The sequence below is a fragment of the Agelaius phoeniceus genome, chromosome 24, assembly GCF_051311805.1.
Source record: "Agelaius phoeniceus isolate bAgePho1 chromosome 24, bAgePho1.hap1, whole genome shotgun sequence".
NCBI classification, from domain to species: domain Eukaryota; kingdom Metazoa; phylum Chordata; class Aves; order Passeriformes; family Icteridae; genus Agelaius; species Agelaius phoeniceus.
Window position 1 is genome coordinate 6,563,258 of NC_135288.1, and position 23,963 is coordinate 6,587,220.

The 23,963-nt window shown below is 41.5% G+C and overlaps 1 protein-coding gene across 1 annotated transcript; it reads left to right on the plus strand.

Annotated features, from left to right (window-relative positions):
* The first annotated feature begins 228 nt into the window (after positions 1 to 228).
* On the plus strand, positions 229 to 23,241 carry SSU72 (SSU72 homolog, RNA polymerase II CTD phosphatase). Its single transcript, XM_054647634.2, has 5 exons — positions 229 to 388; positions 7,012 to 7,155; positions 18,816 to 18,955; positions 20,995 to 21,113; positions 22,611 to 23,241. Exons 1-5 carry the CDS (start codon positions 309 to 311, stop codon positions 22,710 to 22,712), a joined length of 585 nt encoding a protein of 194 aa, XP_054503609.1. The 5' UTR covers positions 229 to 308; the 3' UTR covers positions 22,713 to 23,241.
* The last annotated feature ends 722 nt before the right edge of the window (positions 23,242 to 23,963 follow it).

Here is a 23,963-nt window from a genome sequence, read left to right on the forward strand (position 1 = left end):
ATATTATTTATCGCCCTCGGGGGTGAGGCGGCACAACCCTCTCCCCCTCCACGCTGCGCCCGACGCTTCCCACAGCTCGCCGGCAGCTCGCACTCCGCTCGCCCTCGCCCAGCACCCTCCGTTCCCTTCTCCCGGCACTCCCCTGCCGGCGGCCGCGGCCGCTCCGCCTCCCCCGCGCCGTGCCGCGGTTGGCTGCGCCGGGGCCCTGCTGACACGTCCCGTCCCCGCCCGCCGCGCTGCCGCCGCCATTTTGTGGAGCGGCGGCCGGGAGGGAGGGAGGCACGGGCAGCCCCAGCGCCGTGCCCGCCATGCCGTCCGCGCCGCTCCGCGTGGCCGTGGTGTGCTCCAGCAACCAGAACCGCAGCATGGAGGCGCACAACATCCTCAGGTAACCGCTGCTGCCCGCTTCACCCCCCGTGCGGCCGGCGCTCCGCTGTCAGGGAGGCGCGGATGGATGGGGCCGTGCGGTGGGGCTCGCGCCCGGCCCGGCAGGCCCGTGGTTGCGGGGCAGCACTTGGCCTTCACCCTGCCTTCATCCCGCTTGTACCCGCTTTTCACCTCGCTGCCACCCTGTTTATACGCCCTTTTCACCCCCTTTTATCCGCTTTTTACCCCGTTTTTATCTCGTCTCCTCCGCGCCCCGCTCCAGGCCGCGGTGGGGTCCCGGCCCTTCCTGACGGAGCTGTGGCTGGAAACACGGGCCGGGCGTTTGGGTGGAGCCGGGCCTGTGTCTCGCCATGTGGAAACTTAAATTTTCCTTTTTTCCTGGGTTTTTTCCCCCCATTCTTCTTTTCTTTTTTTTTTTTTAAATTCTTGAGTCTATCTGAAAGGGCCCCACGGGGAAGCCGGATAGAGACATAGAGACTCTTCCTCAGGAGCTGGAGTGATAGGACAAGGTGTAATAGATACAGGGTGAAAGAGGAGAAATTTAGGTTAGATGTTAGGAAAAATAGTTTTTTTAGTGTGGTGAGACGCTGGCCTAGGGAGATTGTGGCTGTCCCATCCCTGGAAGGGTCCAAGGCAAGGTTCGATGGGGCTTGGAGCATCCTGGGATGGTGGAAGTTGTCCCTGCCCATGGGTTGGGTTTTAAGGTCCATTCCCACCCCTTAACACTGTGAAAACTGAGCCACTCCGTGCCCTGAAAGGGAACCCTTTCCTCTCACAGGAGAACCAGAACATTCGGTTCAGAGCGCTAAATGTCTTTGAGATTAGGAGTGTTAATCTGTTTAGCACTTCCAGTGCTCTCAGCTTGGCTGCAGAGGTGAGGTGGGAGACTTGGGACAGACAGATGGACAGGAGAGACCTGATCTGCCTGAAATCGTGTCCCTGAATCTTCCCTTTGCACGGCAGGAACATGATAAGGATGTTTATTTTATTATTAAAGTTATGCAAAGAAACATTCACGTTAGAAATACACGTTGATGGCATAGTAAGCAAAACAACTGTGAGTAAGCTGTGTGCTACATGTAAATAAAAATAAAAGCTTTGAAAGGAATAAATAATAAAAGCATTTGGTCTGGCAGCCATCTTACTGTAACAGCATTTCATGCACTTCACGCTCACTCTTGGCATCGGATGTTATCTGTGAAAACAGGACATTGTTTTTCCTCTGAAAATGCTGGAACTGAGTTGGAATTGAAAGCTGAGCGTTAAGGACAGAGTTAAATTCACTTCTGATGTCTGGCCTTTTCCTTGCCCCGTGTTTTCGCAGAAATCGATCACTTCCGGTGGGACTGATGTTCCCCAAACGTGGCAGGGTGGTTTTTAAAAGTCCGTTCTCCCCGGAGATCTGAATTTAAAAGTAACAAAAACATTATTTAGAAAACGTTTCATTTTACTAACGTCTTTTGTAGTTGCAGCAGCAGTAGCATAAATGGCAAAGCAAAGGAAATAACAGCCCGTTTGCAGTAAACTTGAGGAAAATGTCTGTGTTGGCTCCCAGCCAGGCTGCCTCACCCCTTCAGGGCAGCGTGTTGCAATGCAGTTGGAAAGAACACATGATTAAAACAGGAAGAAGCTGAGAAATGACGAAATTTCAATGTCTTTTGTTAGTGGATGACAACACTTTAAACAACACAGATTCTGTGTGCTGCTGGAAAACAAAGTCTGGGGTCCAGCATTCAGCGTGTGCTTGAGTATTTTGTAATTAACCAAGTTTTAAACACTTTGTTCCAATTTTCCAGCAGAAGAAGCTGAAGAATTAGGAAATTTTAATTTATTTTGTTAGTGGATGAACAAGACTATAAAAGACACAAATTCTGTGTGCTGCTAGAAAACAAAGTCTGGGGTCCAGCATTCAGTTGTGCTTGAGTATTTTGTAATTAACCAAGTTTTAAACACTTTGTTCTAGTTTTTCAGCAGAAGAAGCTGAGGAATTACAAAATTTTAAGGTATTTTGTTAGTGGATGACCAAGACTTTAAAAGACACAAATTCTGTGTGCTGCTGGAAAACAAAACCTGGGGTCCAGCGTGTGCTCGCCTATTTTATAATTAACCAAGTTTTAAACACTTTGTTGCAATTTTGCAGCACAAGTCAGCCTGAGGGGCTGTCAGGAGTTTGTGATGGAGTAAGAGCCATCCCCACAGGGCCGAGGAAGCCGAGGGGAGCAGGAAGAGCAGCCAGAAAGCCACGGGCCCTCCTTGGAGCTGCCAGGGTGGCTGTGGGGACCCCGCCCTGGGCCAGGTCTGGCTCACCCTGCACTGTTTGATTGCAGGCTCTGCTGGGGCAGGGTGAGGTGAGAAGCAGAGCAGGCCTGGCTGCTCAGCAATAGCAAAAACATCCCTCAGTTGTAAGCACAAATCCACACTGCAGCTGCTGGGACAGAAATTCACTCTACCCCAGCCAGAACCAGCCTGGTCTATCAGTGATTTTATATTTTATTTTATATTTTGTCATAGAGCATGCAGACCCAGGTCACAGTTCTCCCCCAAAGGAGGAAGGCAGAAGGGTGAATCTCTTCCAGCCAAGCTTTTTTAAGGAACAATTTCCACATTTCTGCAAACACAAATCCACACTGCAGCTGCTGGGACAGAAATTCACTCTACCCCAGCCAACACCAGCCCGGTCTATCAGTGATTTTATATTTTATTTTATATTTTGTCATAGAGCATGCAGACCCAGGTCACAGTTCTCCCTCAAAGGAGGAAAGCAGAAGGGTAAATCTCTTCCAGCCAAGCTTTTTTTATGCAGCAATTTCCACATTTCTGTTTGGTTGGGTGTACCCTGATGGCTTTGGAAGGAAGTTACTGAGTTCAAGTTCTCTGTGTCAAGAGAGACTATAAAAGACACAATACTGGCAATAAAAAGTTCTAAAATGCTGATACACACTTCTGCCACACATCCCTTGGTTTAGAAAACCAACCTTCAGGAAATTCAAGGGTATGAACATGAGGTCTTAGTGGCAGAGAAATTAAATTATTGCAACCTTTGTAGCAAAAACTTGGTTTTCATATTGATGTTAAGACTTGCAGTCCAACATTGAGGTGTAAGAGAACTTAAATTGCTCCTGTGCTGTTTCCAGAAGTTGTTACTCCCAGCTCCTCTCCTCAGCACCAAAATGCAGGGAGCTATTGACATCTGTATTGCCTAATTTAAGAAATCCCAAATTAATAACCCCCCCTCCCCAAGAAGGTGATATTTTCACATTTTTATATTCAAGCACACTTTCATTTGAGATAATGCAAATTCCAAGTTGTTGGTATTCAAAGTGAGTTACCAGTGCCTTAGTCCTGCTGCTCAGCAGGGTGGGCTTCTTTTGGGGGGTGTTTTTTTTAATATTGATTGGGTGGCATAAGATATTTTTGAAGTAACCTACAGGGGTTGCTGGTTATTTTCCTGCTACCTCTTGTGGAAAGGGATGTGGTAAAATTAATAATTTGTGCCCTGAAATCCTTCACCATTCTGAGTGCAGTGGCACTGCAGGATTTATTACATTTGCTTTGATATTTAGCAATATTTCCTGCAGGCATTGTGGAAAGGAACATACAATCAACTGAAAAGAAGATTTAATTAAATTCTATTTAATAAGAATTTGTGAGATCCACAAATAACAGTGAAATAAAAGAAAGGTGTGTCTGTCCTACCTTCATTTAGACAGTCTGTGTGTCTGTCCTACTCTTCATTTGAACAGTCTGTCTGTCCTACCTTCATTTGGACAGTCTGTCTGTCTGTCCTACCTTCATTTGGACAGTCTGTCTGTCTGTCCTACCTTCATTTAGACAGTCTGTGTGTCTGTCCTACTCTTCATTTGAACAGTCTGTCTGTCCTACCTTCATTTGGACAGTCTGTCTGTCCTGCCTTCATTTGGACAGTCTGTCTGTCTGTCTGTCCTACCTTCATTTAGACAGTCTGTCTGTCTGTCCTGCCTTCATGTGGACAGTCTGTGTGTCTGTCCTGCCTTCATTTAGACAGTCTGTGTGTCTGTCCTGCCTTCATGTGGACAGTCTGTCTGTCTGTCCTGCCTTCATTTGGACAGTCTGTCAGTCTGTCCTACCTTCATTTGGACAGTCTGTGTGTCTGTCCTGCCTTCATTTAGACAGTCTGTGTGTCTGTCCTGCCTTCATGTGGACAGTCTGTCTGTCTGTCCTGCCTTCATTTGGACAGTCTGTCAGTCTGTCCTACCTTCATTTGGACAGTCTGTGTGTCTGTCCTGCCTTCATTTAGACAGTCTGTCTGTCTGTCCTGCCTTCATGTGGACAGTCTGTCTGTCTGTCCTACCTTCATGTGGACAGTCTGTCTGTCTGTCCTGCCTTCATGTGGACAGTCTGTCTGTCTGTCCTACCTTCATGTGGACAGTCTGTCTGTCTGTCCTACCTTCATTTAGACAGTCTGTCTGTCTGTCCTACCTTCATTTGGACAGTCTGTCTGTCTGTCCTGCCTTCATTTGGACAGTCTGTCTGTCTGTCCTACTCCTCATTTTTTCCCATTTCTGGGTAGTTTCACCAGGTCAAACCCAAGCCATTTTCTTGTAGGAATTGTTCATTTTTACAGATTTGCCCCATTCCCACAAACACCTGATGATTCCCTACACTGGATGTGCCCAGCTATTTCATAAAAGCTGAATAATATTTCATAAAAGCTCCTGACTAATGGCTCTCTGCAGGCATTTTCCCTTTCCTGTGCCCCAGTTGTTGCAAGAAATGTTTTTAGAACATTTTATTGTACCTGGGGCATAAATAGTGGAAAAAAATTGACACTACCACTCAGCAAGGTACAAAACATGAAATTCCATGTGAGGAACTCAAATTGCAGCTATTCAGGGAAGTAATTTAAATTTAATTTTAAATGGGTCATGGGCCTTCAAGGCACAAATTTTTGATGTGTTGAATGTCAAAGAATTCAGATTTGTTTTATATGAGATCATGCAAAAACTTCAGGGACATCTACAGCAATTAGAGGTGGAGGTTTTAATGTGTGTGATCCAAGCAGATCTGTTCCAAAGAGAAAGAAAATGAAACCATAGAAGAAAAGATCAAATTGAAACATGAATTTTTTAGCACTGCAATTTCTTCTGTACATATTATGTCTCTCTCCACGTCCAGTAGAAGCAGCAGAATCAAAACTTGAATCTGCAAGTATTGCAGGCAAAATAAATGAACAGTGACTCATAACTGCACCAGTTACATGTGATGGAGGGCTGGGAGGGACAGAAAAATTGCACTTTTTTCCACTTGTATCCGTTGTCAGTCCTGCAGAAAGAAGCAAAAACCCCTGGTGTATTTTGTCTGTGTACAGAAACAGGCTCCTATAAATAGGTGCTGGAGGAAAAATGTGGGGAGCAAGAGGAGGGAAAGGAGGGGCTGTGTTCCTGTAGGAAATCAGGTGTTGGTGCTTGCAGAGCTGTGTCTGAGGCTGGGGCAGGAGGTGACCACAGTCTGTGCCCTGAAGCCTTTGGGGTCACTTTGGGGACACCTCTGAAGGCAAAGTGACAGTTTGGGGTTGGTGTTTTCTGCTGAGTTTGCCTGGATGTGCAGGCCAGGGAGCCTGGGGCCAGCTCTGCTCGCTGCCCTCAGGGCAAAGCACTGCACGTCTGGGCTTGATTCTGGGGCTGGGGCTGCTCACTTGATTTGTGTTTCAGCATTGCTCACTCCATTCAGGCTCTGCTAAAATCATTCAGGCTGGGAGTGGGAGTCCTTAAAAACCAGATTAACTCTTGGTCTGGCTGTTTCAAGCTATGTTGTCATTACAGACCCAAATGGTGATAGCAACACTAATTTACCATGTAACTTTGTCCATTAGACCACCAGGAAAATCTCTTTTTTGTCCCACTATTCCATAGATTGCTGTGTTTTTTAATAATACTGAAGGAGGTTTTGAGGTTTGAGTATCTCAGTTAATCAGCAAGAACATTTTGGCATTGCTCCTAAGGACAAACAGGTTCCTGCCTCTTTTTAAATTATAAACAAGTAGTTGTTCATAAGAATGGAATGAAGTAATCCCTGCTTTAGCCAAGAGTTACAGAGAGCACTTGTGTAAAGGTAATTGCACTGCATGGTTTTCAGGGGCAGGCACACAAATGTCTGTCCTGGGCTAATTAAATGACACTTTGGGCAACCAAGTGAGAAGAATAATGCAGTTAGGCCAGGAGTCTCAGCAGGACACTGAAGTATTGCTCAGTAGTGCAGTTATTTATTTGTATCGAGAGAGAACCATCTTTGTCTGTGTTGTCATGAATGCTGAAGGGATTTGTTGCAAATCCAGGATGCAAAAGGAAAGCACGAAAGGAAAGCACAAAAGGAAAGCACAAAAGGAAAGCACAAATGACATTTACAAATAGCTCTGTACCATAATTGTAAGGAAATTCCTGTCAAATAGAGGCGCTTCCCTTGAAACAGTGTGTGAGTTCAGATTGTGACTGCAAGGAAAATACACACTGGGAACTCCAGGCAGCTTGGTTGCTCAACTGCTGCTGGCTGAGGTGTTTTTAAGATTCACTCTAATATTTGTCAGCACTTTTAATCTCCCAAATCCATGCAGTCTCATTGTCTCCTCCCCTCCCTTGTGTCTTTCAGCAAACGAGGATTCAGCGTCCGATCCTTTGGCACAGGGACTCACGTGAAACTGCCAGGACCAGCCCCGGACAAGCCAAATGTTTATGACTTCAAAACAACATATGATCAGATGTACAATGATCTGCTTAGGAAAGACAAAGAACTGTATCCCTGTGGCATGGCCTCTTTAAAAAATCCACTGTGCTTCATCCTTGAAAGGTGTAATTCATTAGTTGGCATTAAGAATCTCTTAGAGTTGCTTGCCTGGCGAACTTTAAATGATTTGAAGTTTATAGGAGGTTTTTTTTTTGGTTTTTTTTTTTAAAACAGTGGGCCTCTAATGCTCCCTTGTAAATTGTTACACACATCCCAAATGCTCTTTTGTAGTGTGTTACCATGTTTAGCTCTTGAATGATCACATCAGTACCCTCAGATTGTCCATTGCCTCCCCTGCACTGTGGATCCTTCTCAGTGCAAAGACTGTCCTGAGTGTGGATTGGGAAGAGCGACCACCTCGACTTTAATGTTGTATTTAGCTCAGACAAACTGCCAGGTAAGGCTTACAGAATACTTTCTCTGGGAGAGAGGATGCCTTTCATTAAAGAGCTCACCCTTCTCACTGAGGATTTTGTGATATGTGATTTGCTCTGTGCACCAAGGAAAAATAACTCAGTAGTTGGTTATAAAGAATGGACAGAAGAGGGCCCAGTAACATTTAATCCTGGAGAGCAAAGGTGATCAGGGCTAGGCACACTACTAAAAATGTCCCAGCTGCATTATTTTAAAGTACCTGTCTTTAAAGTTGATTTTTTTAAATAAGAAAACCCACAAACAAAACTTGGGGAACTCATTCTAGATGTTTTTTTCAACAAGGATCCTTTTTTTTTTAAAGTTCAAAATGTAGGATGTGGTCTTAATGTATCACACGTGATGTGCTGGTTTATTTGATTCTTTTTTTTTATCCCTCTGCCTATAGAGAAAAGGAAAATCTTGCAAACCCATCTTAATGAGGTATGCCATATCCATATCCTGATTAAAAGAACTGCTTAAAAGAAAATCCCTTGAACTGAGAATTAATTTTAACAAGCACCAACGACTTGAGCTTTCCTTTTTGAATTCTTCACTGCTGCTGTGCTGAATATGGCAGTACTTAAGAAAAACCAAAAGAACAGGAAGCCAACCTGTTCCCCCCTCTGAGCATGATTTGGAGGCACCATTGTGGTTCTGCTCCATGCTTTGCTGTGTTCCCCAAATATCTTTGCAGTGGAACAGTTAAACCTCGCTCAGGATAAAGGAGCTTTAAACAAAAGCCACTGCAAGGGAAATAGGGCAATAGCAAATACCTCTGTGACTTTGCTTTTTTGATTCTCAGATGATTTAAGCTTTTCAGACTGAAGACTGGCAGCACAGAAAGTAACTCCATTTCCAGAAGTGGGTTTTGAGGGTAAAGATTTTAACCAAAACCACACCTGCTCTCATCAGCGACTTGTGCAAGAGATTTTTGTGTCCCAGGGGCTCTCAGTTCTGTTGGGTGAGCATAACTTCAGGGAGGGGATGGGAATTACCTGTGGGGTTGGGATGGGGGTACAAAAGGAGGGGTGGTTCCATATGATTGAGCTGATTATTCTGTTTCCCAGCCTTGCTTTCAGCATCTGTGCTCGGAAATTTTGAGTCTTGCTGCCAACACTCTCTGCTTGTTCCCACGTTCCAGTGAGGAGACACCTGAGACCTGAGTGCTCTCCTTGCTCAGGGACACTGTGGCTGTGAGGGAGCATCCTCTGCCCAAATAAACAACCCCCAGCTTCAGAAAGCTGTGAGGGAGCATCCTCTGCCCAAATAAACAACCCCCAGCTTCAGAAAGCTGTGAGGGAGCATCCTCTGCCCAAATAAACAACCCCCAGCTTCAGAAAGCTGTGAGGGAGCATCCTCTGCCCAAATAAACAACCCCCAGCTTCAGCAGCCAAAACTGAGCTGCTGCACCTCACTCAGAGCAAGGTTAGAGAGATCACTGAGCCTCTGCTGTTCACTTGTGAGGAGGGGGAACAACAATTAAAAAGCCACTCTGCAGAGATGAAAAGCACCTTCATTGCAGTTAATTAGGGAGATACAGAGCACAGCCTCTCATACCTTGAAGGCATATGTTGAATTTCAGCAGCCCAGGAATAGGGGATTAATGGAGCCAGGAATACAGATTCAGTTGAGTAGGTGGTTACAGTAGATCTGAAATGGAAGCACTTCAAAGCCTTTTAAGATGTGGCAGTTAAAACTTAGAGTTAAAATAAGTATCAGCATCTCCCATTGAGTTTTTAGAATGTAGCATTTCAATTCCCTGAGCCCTAGTTGAGGACTGCCCCAAACCATTTAACAATGTTCTGAATGTTGCTTTTTAAAACATTCCTCTGTTATTTCTAGGTCAGCAATAGAGAATTCTGCCTGTAATTTGAGGAAGGCACAGCCATGATCTGTAGTTCTCATCCACCACCTTGTATTTGCATTTGTAACCCACCATTCCCACAATAGGATTATTTGTCCTTATTATTATTTGCCCCTTACAACTCTCTGAAGAGGTTTGAGGACTTAATTCTAATTCTGTGGTGGTGACCTTAAAGCTGAAACAAAAATAGAGCAAAACTGCTGGTGAGCTTTGCCTTCAAGTGAAGGCAGAACTAGTCAAGAGTGAAACTTGCTAAACAGTTTAAATTTAAACTCGGTTTAAATCTTCATCAGCAGTTGATGTTGTGCCCAGGGATAGGAGCTGCTCAAGTGGAAATTTGGCCAGAATCCTGCAGGAATTGCTCCTGGGCTCTTTAGCAATGTGAGTAACTCCATGGCTGATTCCTTTCCTTTGCTCAGCACTGCTGTGTCTGTGACCCTCACATTAAAGCTGATTTTCACAGATGGGGGGGTATTTTTAATTAGGATTTCTAGGCAGCCTGCACTTACCCTGCAATCTTGGCCTCCTACTCTGCTCCTGACATTTTTTACCTCCTCTCTTAATTTGTCCTCCCTAACTTCAGACAGGATTCCAGTTTTAGCTCCTTAGCTCCATGAGGTTATAAAATTGAGGGGAGGGTGGAAAACGTGTCCTTAAGAAGTCCCTAAAGCTGCTTCAGTTAGGAGGAAAATTCCAGAAATGAAGAAGAATTCTGTGCATCTCCCTTGAAGCCATTGATTCTTTTCTGTCCAAAAAACCCCAAAAAGTAGTGCTGATCTTGGTGATGGGATCTGGCTTTAACTCTGGGAGCTCCTGTTGAAGTTGGATGATGCCCATGTGATATTTTATGTGTAGCTCAGTCTTGAGGAGTACCTGACCCAAATTCTGCTTCAGGTAAGCTCTTCATGCATGTCTTTATCTTAACATTTTCATCTGGTTTTTCTTCATGGATTTTGAACTGCTAAGCACTTGTCAGCTTCTCTCCTGAGCTGTCATTCCAGGGGGGCTGTGTCTCTGGAAGCCACTTTGGAATGGTTCATTGTACATCTGTTGAGGGATTTTTTTTTCTATATTTTTTTTTCTGAATTTGTATATTTTCTTCTCCATTTTTTTTTTTTTAAGCCTAACCTTGCAAGAGTTAAAAATAGTTGAAAATCATGGCCTGGGTGTCAATGGCAAAACTTCTTCCAAAAGCAGAGCAGTACAAGTCTCATTTTCTTCCTTACCATGTCTTACAAAGCACTTCAGTGCTCCAAGAAATAGAGAGAAGGGATGAGGGTGGAAAGAAGTGTTTAAACTGGATTTAAAGAGGCTTCTGAGAGGCACATTTCTGCAAATCAACATGCTTCCAGCCACAGGCTGCATTCCAATCCCTTTTGCTCTGTGAAGGGTTGTAAAATGCTTCACAAAATCTTGGTCCTTTCAAAGGCAGCAAATTTTCAGCGCTTCTTCATCTGCCTTCTGATCACACTGCCTTTAATCTTGGCTTCATTCCTGTTAAAAAGGAAATACATCAAATTATTAATAATATATGAGCTGGAGATCTATTATTTAAATACTGTTTGAGCTGTGGGACATGGCAGAAACTCCAGGCTCAGATCTAACAGCAAATGCTTTTCACCAACATAAAACACCCTCTGCCATCCTGTCTCTTCTGGGTGCTCTGAAGGGTTTGTTCCTTATCCAAGGTGAGTCCAAACTTGCTCTGAGGAATTGTGACTGGAGGATCCAGTCTGAGGCTGATGACTTCTGGAAAATCCATTTAGAGCTGCAGTGATTTCATTCTTTGGCACTTTCATCCCAGTTTGAGGGAGGGGAGCGAGGTGACAGTCGATGCTTCTTGCCTTGAAGTTCCCTCCCATGAACACAAAACTTCTGTGCCAACATTAGGGATGCTTATGCTTCTCTTTTCTTCATTCCAAACCAATTCCCATTTTCATTTCAAGTGTAATTCCTTAGACTGGCATTGATGGCAGGCCAGGAATGTTTCCTGCACAGCTCACCCAGAGTGCTGCATTCTCTGCAGGCTCCTGCTGCCAGGTGGCCCTGCTGTCTGTTGTTTGTATTCTCAGGTTTCCCAAATGTGCTCAATTAAATGGTTTTTAATCGATTTAGGGTTTGTGCTTTGCTCTGTCTGGGTATTCTGAGTTTCACAGCACAAGGGTGGCAGCAGCAGAGGCAGTTTGGGAATGATGGTGCAAGCTCCTGTTTCATTCATCCTTTCCCTCAGATTTCTCCTCAAAACACTTCCACCCTCGCAGTCCTGCATCTGCTGCTCCTCTCTGGAACCTGGCCCAGCTTCCCAGAGCTGAGGGAGCAGCCCCAGGTCCTGTGTGACCCCTGAGCCCTCACCTGCTGCCCCTTGGAGTCACTGCAGCAGTGACATCTCCGTGTCACCACTGCCAGGTGATCAAACTCTGCATCCCAGCAATCCAAACCCTTGAATGCAGCAGTGACATCTCTGTGTCACCACTGCTGGTGATCAAACTCTGCATCCCAGCAATCCAAACTCTTGAATGCAGCAGTGACATCTCTGTGTCACCAGTGCCAGGTGATCAAACTCTGCATCCCAGCAATCCAAACCCTTGAATGCAGCAGTGACATCTCTGTGTCACCACTGCCAGGTGATCAAACTCTGGATCCCAGCAATCCAAACTCTTGAATGCAGCAGTGACATCTCTGTGTCACCACTGCTGGTGATCAAACTCTGCATCCCAGCAATCCAAACTCTTGAATGCAGCAGTGACATCTCTGTGTCACCACTGCCAGGTGATCAAACTCTGGATCCCAGCAATCCAAACTCTTGAATGCAGCAGTGACATCTCTGTGTCACCACTGCCAGGTGATCAAACTCTGGATCCCAGCAATCCAAACCCAACTCTTGAATGCAGCAGTGACATCTCTGTGTCACCACTGCCAGGTGATCAAACTCTGGATCCCAGCAATCCAAACCCTTGAATGCAGCAGTGACATCTCCGTGTCACCAGTGCCAGGTGATCAAACTCTGCATCCCAGCAATCCAAACCCTTGAATGCAGCAGTGACATCTCTGTGTCACCACTGCTGCTGATCAAACACTGCATCCCAGCAATCCAAACCCTTGAATGCAGCAGTGACATCTCTGTGTCACCAATGCCAGGTGATCAAACACTGCATCCCAGCAATCCAAACTCTTGAATGCAGCAGTGACATCTCTGTGTCACCAGTGCCAGGTGATCAAACTCTGGATCCCAGCAATCCAAACCCTTGAATGCAGCAGTGACATCTCTGTGTCACCACTGCCAGGTGATCAAACACTGGATCCCAGCAATCCAAACTCTTGAATGCAGCAGTGACATCTCTGTGTCACCACCCACTGCCAGGTGATCAAACACTGCATCCCAGCAATCCAAACCCAATTCCTGTTGAATTTTCACTTGGATGAGGTGCAGGCTCAGCTGTTTGATCCACAGTCAGCCACAGTGCCACATCCTCGGTTCATCTTGTCACCCTTGTCATTCTGCAGTGCATCTGTGACATCTCTGCTCCTCTCTTTGCCAGTGCCCTTGGCCATTGCTCCTTCTCTTTCCCCTCTGGCAGCTGGGTCTGTCCATTCTCACCCCAAATACAGCTTGAGGTGCTCAGCACTGATAAATTCTTGTCTGGCACTTGAGCTCAGAGCTAAATTCAAGGTATTTTCTGCCTTCACTGATGTGTGGGACAGACCCCTCACCCTTGGGCTCAGCCAGGCTGGGCTGCCATGTGGTTTTTTATATTTGCTGTTATTTATATTTGTTGTTATTTATATTTATGGTTATTTAGATTTGAACCAGCTCCTAGGAGCAGTTGGGTTTATCCTTGCAGCTCATGGATTTCAGGTGCTGGGTGCTTGTCCCTCATTAGGAAAAACAATGCAGGTTTTTTGCAGCTCATTCGTGCAGGCACAAATGGTGCAGAAATGTCATGGAGCCCAGCCTAGCATCTTCCTGATCCTTTTGGATGGAATGTTCTAGAATCCCAGACTGGTTTGGGTTGGAGGGGACTTTAAAGCTCATCCTGTGCCATGGGCAGGGACAGCTCCCACTGTCCCACATTGCTCCAAGCCCCATCCAGCCTGGCCTGGAACAACTCCAGGGCAGCCACAGCTCTCTGGGAACCCTGTGCAGGGCCTGCCCACCCTCCCAGGGAGGAATTCTTCCTAATATCCCACCTCACCCTGCTCTGTTTCCATTTGAGTCCAATAGAATGGTTCAGCACTAAGACTTTATTAATTTAAGGACTCGTGCAAATCTCTGGTTTGTTCTAAAGTGCAGTTTCAGTTCCAAAGGACAAGAATTGTGTTAGGATTTTTTTCTTAATATCCCACCTCACCCTGCTCTGTTCCCATTTGAGTCCAATAGAATGGTTCAGCACTAAAACTTTATTAATTTAAGGACTCGTGCAAATCTCTGGTTTGTCCCAAACTGCAGTTTCAGTTCCAAAGGACAGGCATTGTATTAGGAATTTTTTCTTAATATCCCATCTTATCTTGCTCTGTTTCCATTTGAATCCAATAGAATGGTTCAGCACTAAGACTTTATCAGGTTAAAGAACAGCAGAAGAATTGTGAAAATACCTGGTTTGTTCCAAACTGCAGTTTCAGTTCCAAAGGACAAGAATTGTGTTAGGATTTTTTTCTTAATATCCCACCTCACCCTGCTCTGTTTCCATTTGAATCCAATAGAATGGTTCAGCACTAAGACTTTATTAATCTAAGGACCAACAAAAGTTGTGCACAATCTCTGGTTCATTCTAAACTACCCAGTTTCAATTCCAAAGGACACTGCATTAGGAATTTTTTTTCTGATTTCTGCTCTGTTTCTATTTCAATCCAATAGAATGGCTCAGCATTAAGGCTTCATTCATTTAAGGACCAACAAAAGACTTGGGAGTTTCCTCTGCTCTGTTGCAGACTGCCCAGTTTCCATTCCCAAGCACAGGCAGCGTTCCCTGGCTGTGGGGTGAAGGCAGCCCTGCAGCCATAACCAGAGTGCCTGGAAAGTGGAATTTGTGCTGCCTGTGCCCATTCCAGGCTTTCATTCCCTCCAAAAGGAGCTGATTCTGAAGGTGGAAGATGCCTGGGCAGCCTCACCCCCCTCCACATTTCACTTAAGGCAATATCGAGTTCTAGACAAACTCTAACACAAGGTGTTCTGTTTATAATGCAGATACTAACAAATAAAAAAAAAAGATTATATGGAAAAGAGACCTTCAAATGCCACTCATGCTCTGGTGAGAAGCACTCTGCTCTGCTCTGCTTTTCCCAAAGAAGAAATGCAGTTTTTGAGGAAATAATCAGATTTATTTGAAGATGTAGAAGCTTTGGGTGCCTGCCATTACTTTAAAGTTTATTTTTTCCCCCTAAAACGGTTGTGTACATGTTAGCAAATATCCTTTGCCCAGTTAGGTTTAATAAATTGGCTTTTATATTTTCAGGAATGGCCTGGGTTGGAAGGAACCTTAAATATCTCATTCCACCCCTGTCCATGGCAGGAACAGCTGCACAGACCAGGATGCTCAGAGCTTCACCCAGCCTGCCCTTGGACCTTCAATTTTAAATCTATATAATTCATAGATTCATCTGTATCATTAATTTCTGTACCCCAACACTTCCAGCTCAAATCACTTGTGAGCTTCAGCCTCACATGGGAGTTAAAAGGAAATACCTGGATCAGTGAGATCATTTTTCTTTAATCCTACAGGATAGAGACTTGAATCTTTTGGCCATCTCCAGGCTGGTGCTCATGGCTAAAAGTGATTTTTGGGTCAGTGACAAATAATGATAAAATTTGGAGGGGTGAGGAAGGGGTGTTTACCCAGATGTCTGGAGCAGGGACCCCTCCATTGGATGCTAAAGGCATTTCTGGTGTCCATGACAGGAATTTTAAATTTGGGTAGTGAAAGCAGTGAAAACTTTAGGGATTTAGCTAAACACATTTTTAATATTTTTATTTTTTACAATAAATCTTCATCACTAGTGTGGGATAACCTGAGCTCAAAGGGGAGCATGCACAGTCAGTACCAGAAATTCTCCATGAGAATGACCAACAATGTTGGAAAAAGCCAATTTTGTGCTGCAACATCTTTTTATATCAAACCTTCCCATGCTGAGCCTTCTGAATTCCAGCTCACTGTGGACCTGTTCAGCCCAGTTATTCTGCTAAAGGTGAAATCTGAATTTGACTCTGTCAGAATGTGCTGGGTTTGCTCTGCTTGCAGGGGGTGAAGGGAAATGCAGGCGAGTTCTGGTGTCCTCAGCATGGCAGGGCTGCAAAATGTGACAGGGCAGAAAATCAGGGAAAATTCAGTCCTGGAAGGAGCAGGGATGCACAGGAAAGGGAGAGTGCAGTTCAAATCTGTTGGGAGCAGAGCAGAGCCTGACTTCAATGAGCCAACACCTGCCAGTGTGGTGGAAATTCATAAATTGTTGTATCTGCATTTACCTGGGCTCTCAAAGAGCAAAAAATTGAAATGAGCCAACACCTGCCAGTGTGGTGGAAATTCATAAATTGTTGTATCTGCATTTACCTGGGCTCTCAAAGAGCAAAAAATTGAAATGAGCCAACACCTGCCAGTGTGGTGGAAACCATTCATAAATTGTTGTATCTGCATTTACCTGAGCTCTCAAAGAGCAAAAAAAAAGGATTATTTATTATTCCTTGGAATAAAAACTTGAAAAATAATAAAAACAAGACATTTAAAATTAGTAAAATAATAAATTTATTAATCATTTAAAAATTATTTAAAAGCTCTCATTTACCTGAGCTCTCAAAGAGCAAAAAGAATGGATTATTTATTATTCCTTGGAATAAAAACTTTAAAAATAATAAAAACAAGACATTTAAAATTAGTAAAATAATAAATGTATTAATAATTTAATAAATAATAAGTGATAATGTTAATAAATAATAAATTCCTTGGAATAATAAGAATGTGCAGAGCCTTCCTTCACATGAATAATGTGCACACCCCCCCGTTTTTCCTGGCTTTTTCCAGGTAAAAAAGATCTCAGGCAACCAAATAGGAAAGCACCATAAACCTTCACTGCTTCTCTCAGTCTCCTTTTATAGGCAGATGGACCCTTGGAAAAAAAAAAAAATAAAAAATAAAACTAAAAAATAGCTGTAAGTTGGCAGCAGAGAGCTGGGCTGGGAACAGAAATTTTGTGTGGGTTTGGAATCTGCGTAATTCTGTCTCCAGAACACGAGGGGACGGATGCCAGCAGCGTTTTCTCCTAGAAAGGGAAAGAAGAGAGCCCAGGGAAGTGTGGGGGATGTTGTGGGTTTGATTTTTCCCCTCCTGAGCTGTGGTGATGTGGAAATGAGGAGTGCAGAGCTCCCCTCCCAGCTGGGCAGGCAGGTGTTGGCATCTTTTGGGAATGGCAGATATTTCTTTTGGAGATGGCATTTTGAAAATGCAGTCGTTTTCCTGCTCTGCAAATAACCAGGAGGCTCAGATGGCTCCATCCAAGTGTTTCTTATTTTTTATTTATTTTTTATTTTTCCAAACATGACAAAACCCCAGGAAAATTCCCAGGGGTGCTGGTGTGCAATTGCTGCTGGTGAGAGCTTTGGGCTGTAAAGGACAATTCCTTAAGAAAATAAGGAGAATTTTTTGGGGAAAAAAAGAGTAAAAAAGGCTTGGGAGTGATGGGAAAAGCAATGCAGCAGAAGTCAAGCTAATGGACAAGATTTAATTGTGATCAACATCCCAGCACTCAGTCAGGGCTGCAAAATTGAAATTCTGAGGAGTTGAAGTGCAGTGAGGCAGACACAGAGGAGCTGAATCTGTTTCCAACATGAAGCAGACTCTTGTAGGTAGAAAATTTTAATATAAATTAAACACTTGAAGGATTTAAGAGCTTTGGAGGGTGTTTGCTTGAACGGGAGCTCTGTGAGCACACATATATAATATGATATACACATATATAATATGTGTAAAATAATAATAATAATAATAATAATAATAATAATAATAATAATAATAATAATAATAATAATAATAATAATAATAATAATAATAATAATAATAATAACATATGTGATATAATATAATATAATATGATATAATATAATATAATATAATATAATATAATATAATGTAATATAATGTAATATAATATATATTACATTATATTATAAATTATATTTTAAGATATCTACCAAAATATATATTTAATAATTAAAATTATTTTTATTTTTATAAAATAGTATAAAATAAATAATAATATATATAGCAGAATTTGAGCTCCTGCTAAATATAGCAGAATTTGAGCTCCTGCTAAAAGGAAGGCAGGAAATTGTTTGTCCTTTGTTATAAAAATAGCAGGAATGGTTTCTGAAAAGAAATCCCTGTCTGTCACCTTTTCAGCAAGGAAATAAGCCCAGATGACCTCTTACATATTGCTCCAAAGACTGGAAATTGTTTTATTCTCAGAATTGTTATCTCAAGAAATTACAGGCTGTTATCCTCAGTGTTACATTGTAAAAATCATCTCCTCAGATGGCTAAAAATACAGCTGAAAAACAAGAATATAACATCAGGCAGGGATGCATCCCCTTCCAGGCTTTCTCCATCCAAATTTCCCCCTCAGACTTTCCCTTCAGAGGGTGCTTGGTTTCTCTCCAGCCAGCAGATTTATGTGACAGCCAGGCCTGGAGTGCTCCCAAAGGAAATCCAATCCCAGAAAGGTGCAAACCAGTGGGATTAGAGAGCCCTGCCTGGAAAAGGGGCCCAGGATGTCAGATCAGGGCCTCAAGGTGACAGCAGCAGCATCACAGATTCCTTCACACAGGGATGAGGCTCTGACAGGCACAAAATCAGTTTTTCCTCATTCCTCCCCATGTATGCAGCTCAGGATATTTGTATGGGATGTGCTGCTGTGGTTTCTTTGGGTTCCTTTGGAATTTCAATTACAGAAATCCCCATTTCCAGGTAGGGCTTTGTGCAGGTGGCACCTGAAACACCTCAGGGTGGCCTTGGGAGGGTGAGGAGCAGGGGCTGGGAGGAATGTGGGACATCCTGCTCACACAACAGCACAGGCCAGGAAGTTTTTCTTTATTAAAAATTTCTTAAATTTCTTAAAATTTCTTAAAAAAAAGGGTTGGGGGGGAGTTACATATTTATGGATATAAAAATAATTTCCCAATAAAAGTTCTTCTTCTGAGAGCCTTTTAAAGCTGTGGCAGGTCTGTAAAAAGCAGCTGCAAGATGGGGGTCACACCTTAAGAATTTCTTTAGCGGTCGCCGATTTGTAGATTTGCCAACAAAATCTTTTATTTTAAAGACAAATGAATAATTCACCTTGTGCTGCTCATTTGCTCAAAACCATGACTTTTCCTTCAAGTAAAGATACTTAACTCCAGCAACTTCAGATACACACAGAATGGAATTTTACACATGTTGGACAGAAATAAGAGAATCAAGCCACGGCCAGAAAGATTCCAGAACTGCAAAGACGTTTTTGATTTGATCCTAACGTGTGAAGAAAGAGTCTATGATCAAGTAGTAGAAGGTAAGGAGCTTGAACTGATAAATCAAATTAATTTTGGGGTTTTTTTCCCCCCTCTTCCTTGAAAAAATCTGGAAACCTCCAGGAGCTGCAGTTGTTGATGGAGATTTATTGACAAAGTGATCGTTGTCCCCAGAGGTGCTGGCAGCTCCTCAGAGTGTGTGTGCACAGCAGGGAAATGCAGAGAAATTCCATGTTTGGTTTGGAAATGCAGAGAAATTCCATGTTTGGTTTGGAAATGCTCGTGGATCTCAGAAACTGAGCAAACTGGGGATGAGCTGATGGGAAAACAAATGGGAGCTGCCCTCCCTGCAGGATTCCCAAGCAGTTCATCCCCATGAAACAACTCCTGGGCACTGGAGGGAAGCACAGGCAGAGCTAATTAAAGTTAACGAGAGGGTTTAATTATCACAGTGCTGGAAACATGGCAGTGACCTCCCAAAGAAATGTAAAAAACACAAACTCCTGCTCTGTGTTTATCCAAGCAGGTTTTACACATCCAGGTACATCAGGATTGCCTGGCCCCACTTTGTGTTTAATTACAGTGGGTTATAATTAGCTGAGCTGCCCAATTATCCTCTTTAATTGGGGTGGTGGGCTCTGAGATGGGTCAGGGGTTCTTTGAGGAGGAAGTAAGAGGTCTTCCTCATGGTTCTGTTATTCTTAGAATAACAGAATAGAAATATTCTGTATTTATGGGTCCTGCTCTTTTACAATATTTCATGTACTGGAAAATCCACGTTCCTGCTCTTTTACAATATTTCATATTCTGTAAAATCCATGTTCCTGCTCTTCTATAACACTTCATGTCCTGTAAAATCCATGGTCCTGCTCTTTTACAATATTTCATATACTGGAAAATCCATGGTCCTGCTCTTCTATAACACTTCATGTCCTGTAAAATCCATGGTCCTGCTCTTTTACAATATTTCATGTACTGGAAAATCCATGGTCCTGCTCTTCTCCATTATTCCATGTCCTGTAAAATCCATCTTCCTGCTCTTTTACAATATTTCATATTCTGTAAATTCCATGTTCCTGATCTTTTATAACACTTCATGTCCTGTAAAATCCATGGTCCTGCTCTTCTCCATTATTCCATGTCCTGTAAAATCCATGGTCCTGCTCTTTTGCAATATTTCATATTCTGTAAAATCCACGTTCCTGCTCTTTTCCATTATTCCATGTCCTGTAAAATTCACGTTTCAGTGCTTTTTTTTAAAAAAAAATAAGCAGTTAAAACATTCCAGGTGAGGAAGCCCAAAATCCTTCTTGACTTTTGAGATTCTTGATCTTTAAAGATTGTCAGAGTAAGAGGAGCAATAAATTCATTTGAGCAGGGAAAATAAACTGCCACGAGCATTTCACAAATCTGAGTTCATAGGTTTTCAAAATCCACCTCTTGGTTTTTGAAAGAAAAGGGATTATTAAGACAATAATATATTTTATAGATTATATAATATATAAAATATATTATATGTAAAATATAATATAGAATATAATATACACAATATTATATGATTGTGAAAATATAATATAATATAATATAATATAATATAATATAATATAATATAATATAATATAATATAATATAATATATATATGGTATAATATAATATGATACATTCAGATATATTATAAATTATATTTAAAATATCTACCAAAAATATATATTTAATAATTAAATTTATTTTTATTTTTATAAAATAGTATAAAACAAATAATAATATATTGTGAAATATTTTAATAGAAATATCTATACAGTATATTTGTACTTATGAAATATGTAATATACAATATAAAATATATAAATATATAAATATATAGAAGTTATTATTAAGAAAATATGAAATAAATTCTAAAAAATACTTGTTGTTATTATTAAGAAAATATGAAATAAATTCTAAAAAATACTTTGGAAAATTGGAATGTGACAACACCTATGTATTTTTAAAAATCTTATTACTAATTTACTACTTATTACTTATTTTTGTGTAAGATATGACCCCGTCCCAGCCCCAGTTTTGCTTTGTTTTGTGCAGATTTGAACTCCAGGGAGCAGGAGACGTGCCAGCCAGTGCACGTCATCAATGTGGACATCCAGGACAACCACGAGGAGGCCACGCTGGGGGCCTTCCTCATCTGTGAGCTCTGCCAGTGTGTGAGTACAGCAGGGCCTCCAGGCCTGGGGCTGCCACCATGGCCTGTGCTGTGCTCCAGAAAACCCCTGCATTTTGAGGTTTTTCCATTAAAATCCACGTCAAAATGCAAATTTCCACATTCTCCTGGCTTTGTATTTGTGGGGTTCTCAGATAAAGGCAGGAATGGTGAATCTGACTCCAGTCCTGGGGCTGCCACCATGGCCTGTGTTGTGCTCCAGAAAATCCCTGCATTTTGAGGTTGTTCCATTAAAATCCAGATCAAAATGCAAATTTCCACATTCTCCTGGTTTGTGTTTGTGGGGTTCCCAGATACAAGCCAGGAGAATTTGGAAATGGTGAATCTGACTCCAGTTCTGGGGCTGCCACCATGGCCTGTGCTTGTGCTCCAGAAAACCCCTGCAATTTGAGGTTGTTCCATTAAAATCCCTGTCAAAATGCAAATTTCCACATTCTCCTGGCTTTATGGGGTTCCCAGATAAAGGGAGGAATGGTGAATCTGACTCCAATCCTAGGGCTGCCACCATGGCCTGTGCTGTGCTCCAGGAAACCCCTGCAGGTGCAGTTGTTCCACTAAAATCCACATCAAAATGCAAATTTCCACATTCTCCTGGCTTTATGGGGTTCCCAGACAAAGGCAGGAATGGTGAATCTGACTCCAGTTCTGGAGCTGCCATTAATTGCCTTTGCTTGTGCTCCAGAAAATCCCTGCATTTTGAGGTTGTTCCACTAAAATCCACATCAAAATGCAAATTTCCACATTCTCCTGGCTTTATGGGGTTCCCAGATAAAGGGAGGAATGGTGAATCTGACTCCAGTGCTGGGGCTGCCATTAATTGCCTTTGTTTGTGCTCCAGAAAATCCCTGCATGTGCAGGTGTTCCATTAAAATCACTGTCAAAATGCAAATTTCCACATTCTCCTGGCTTGTGTTTGTGGGATTCCCAGCCTTCAGGACTTCACTGCTGCTCAGTAAAGCCCAGAGACTGGACAGCTGTAGAGTGGACAGTAATATTCACCTGAACAACATGTTTGATCATTTGGGAATCTCAATAAAATCAGAATATCTGTGCCTTTGGGAATCTCAATAAAATCAGAATATCTGTGCCTTTGGGAATGATCAATAAAATCAGAATGTCTGTTCTATAAAAACAGAATCTGTTCTGTAAAAACAGAATGTTTGATCATTTGGGAATTATCAATAAAATCAGAATATCTGTGCCTTTGGGAATGATTGATAAAAACAGAATATCTGTTCTATAAAAACAGAATATCTGTGCCTTTGGGAATGGTCAGTAAAACCAGGATATCTGTGCCTTTGGGAAATCTCAATAAAATCAGAAATTTGGCAGTGCTGGGATCTCAGTAAAGTGCAGTAGAGCCCAGCTGGTGCAGCCTGCCCAGTGAGATTTCCCAGCAAACCCCAAAATTGGGATTATTGGACTTTTCTGACCATCAAACCCTTGGAGTTTGCTTGCTCAGAGTTTTTTTCTCTTCCAGATCCAGCACACAGAAGACATGGAAAATGAAATAGATGAGCTGTTACAGGAATTTGAAGAGAAAAGTGGAAGGACTTTTCTTCATACTGTCTGCTTTTATTAAAGCACCTCTGTCTCTTAGGCCTTAACCCAGATGAGGGGAGCATGTGTTTCAAGTTCTGATTATACTGTACTTGGGAAAATGAATATTGATCTTTTTTTGTTTGTTTGTTTGTTTAAAAACTCCTTTTCAGTGTCTTTTTTTTTGTTGTTTTTTTTCAGGTATTCTGTCACAGGTAGGCAGAGATACTGGTTGGGCTTGTACATATAAAATTAAAATTATACACAAAAGCCACCTATTTAAAAATTCAAATCAAGTTTTTCTTTAAATCCTACTTTAATTATTACAAGTAGGTTTTTAATTATAAAGAGAATGTTTCTTGAATATAAGTTTATAATGTATTTTTCCAGCCTTTGGATTTATTTGATTTATTATATTTCAGTTGTGCTTTTTTTTTTTATTTTATTTTATTTCAATGTGACAGAATGGCTGAACTCTGTGAGGATGTGAATGGAACAATGAAAAAACTGAATATCTGTATATTATTAGCTATAAAGTTGGAAGCATCGAATAAAAATGAAAAAACCTTTAAGTTTGTCTGATTTCAAAATAGAAACTGAGGAAGTCTGGCTGTTCTTTTTGGGGTAAAACATGGAATATTTGGGTGAGGTGAATGAGACTGTGAGGCTTTAACTGGATTTAGGGAACTGGGGGCAAACTCCTGTCAATAGAAAGAATTTAAAGTTGTGATTAGGTGGCATCACAGTAATGATTATGACTATTATCACAGTTAATCAGAATAATTAATTAATTGTGATATATAATATATATATAATTTTATATATAAATAATATATAAAAATAATTTTAAATAAATTTACATTTCTATAACTTATATACAACATATAATTTATAAAATATATAAATTTATATTATACAATAAATAGAATATATAAAGTTTTTATCTATTATATTCAATTTATATAATGTATAGAAGATAATAAATATATTTATATATTATATAGAGATAATATATACATTATATATTAATATATTATATATTATATAATTATATATTATATATTAATATATAATATATATTATATATTAATATATAATAATATATAATATATAATATATTATATTATTATATATTATATATTAATATATGCTAAAGTTATTATAGAAATATAACTTTCTATATATATATATTATATATATAGAAAGTTATATTTCTATAATAAATGATAGAAAAATATAATAACTATATAATAAGAATGATAAAATAATTTTATAAAGTTATAGAAATGATAAT

Bases quoted from the DNA above. Each gene is read 5' to 3' on its own strand.
- SSU72 (XM_054647634.2), top strand. From the start codon at position 309: ATGCCGTCCGCGCCGCTCCGCGTGGCCGTGGTGTGCTCCAGCAACCAG. The intron at 7,156-18,815 runs GTATCCCTGTGG...CAGCAACTTCAG, and splicing joins CTTAGGAAAGACAAAGAACT to ATACACACAGAATGGAATTT. The intron at 21,114-22,610 runs GTGAGTACAGCA...TTTCTCTTCCAG, and splicing joins TCTGTGAGCTCTGCCAGTGT to ATCCAGCACACAGAAGACAT.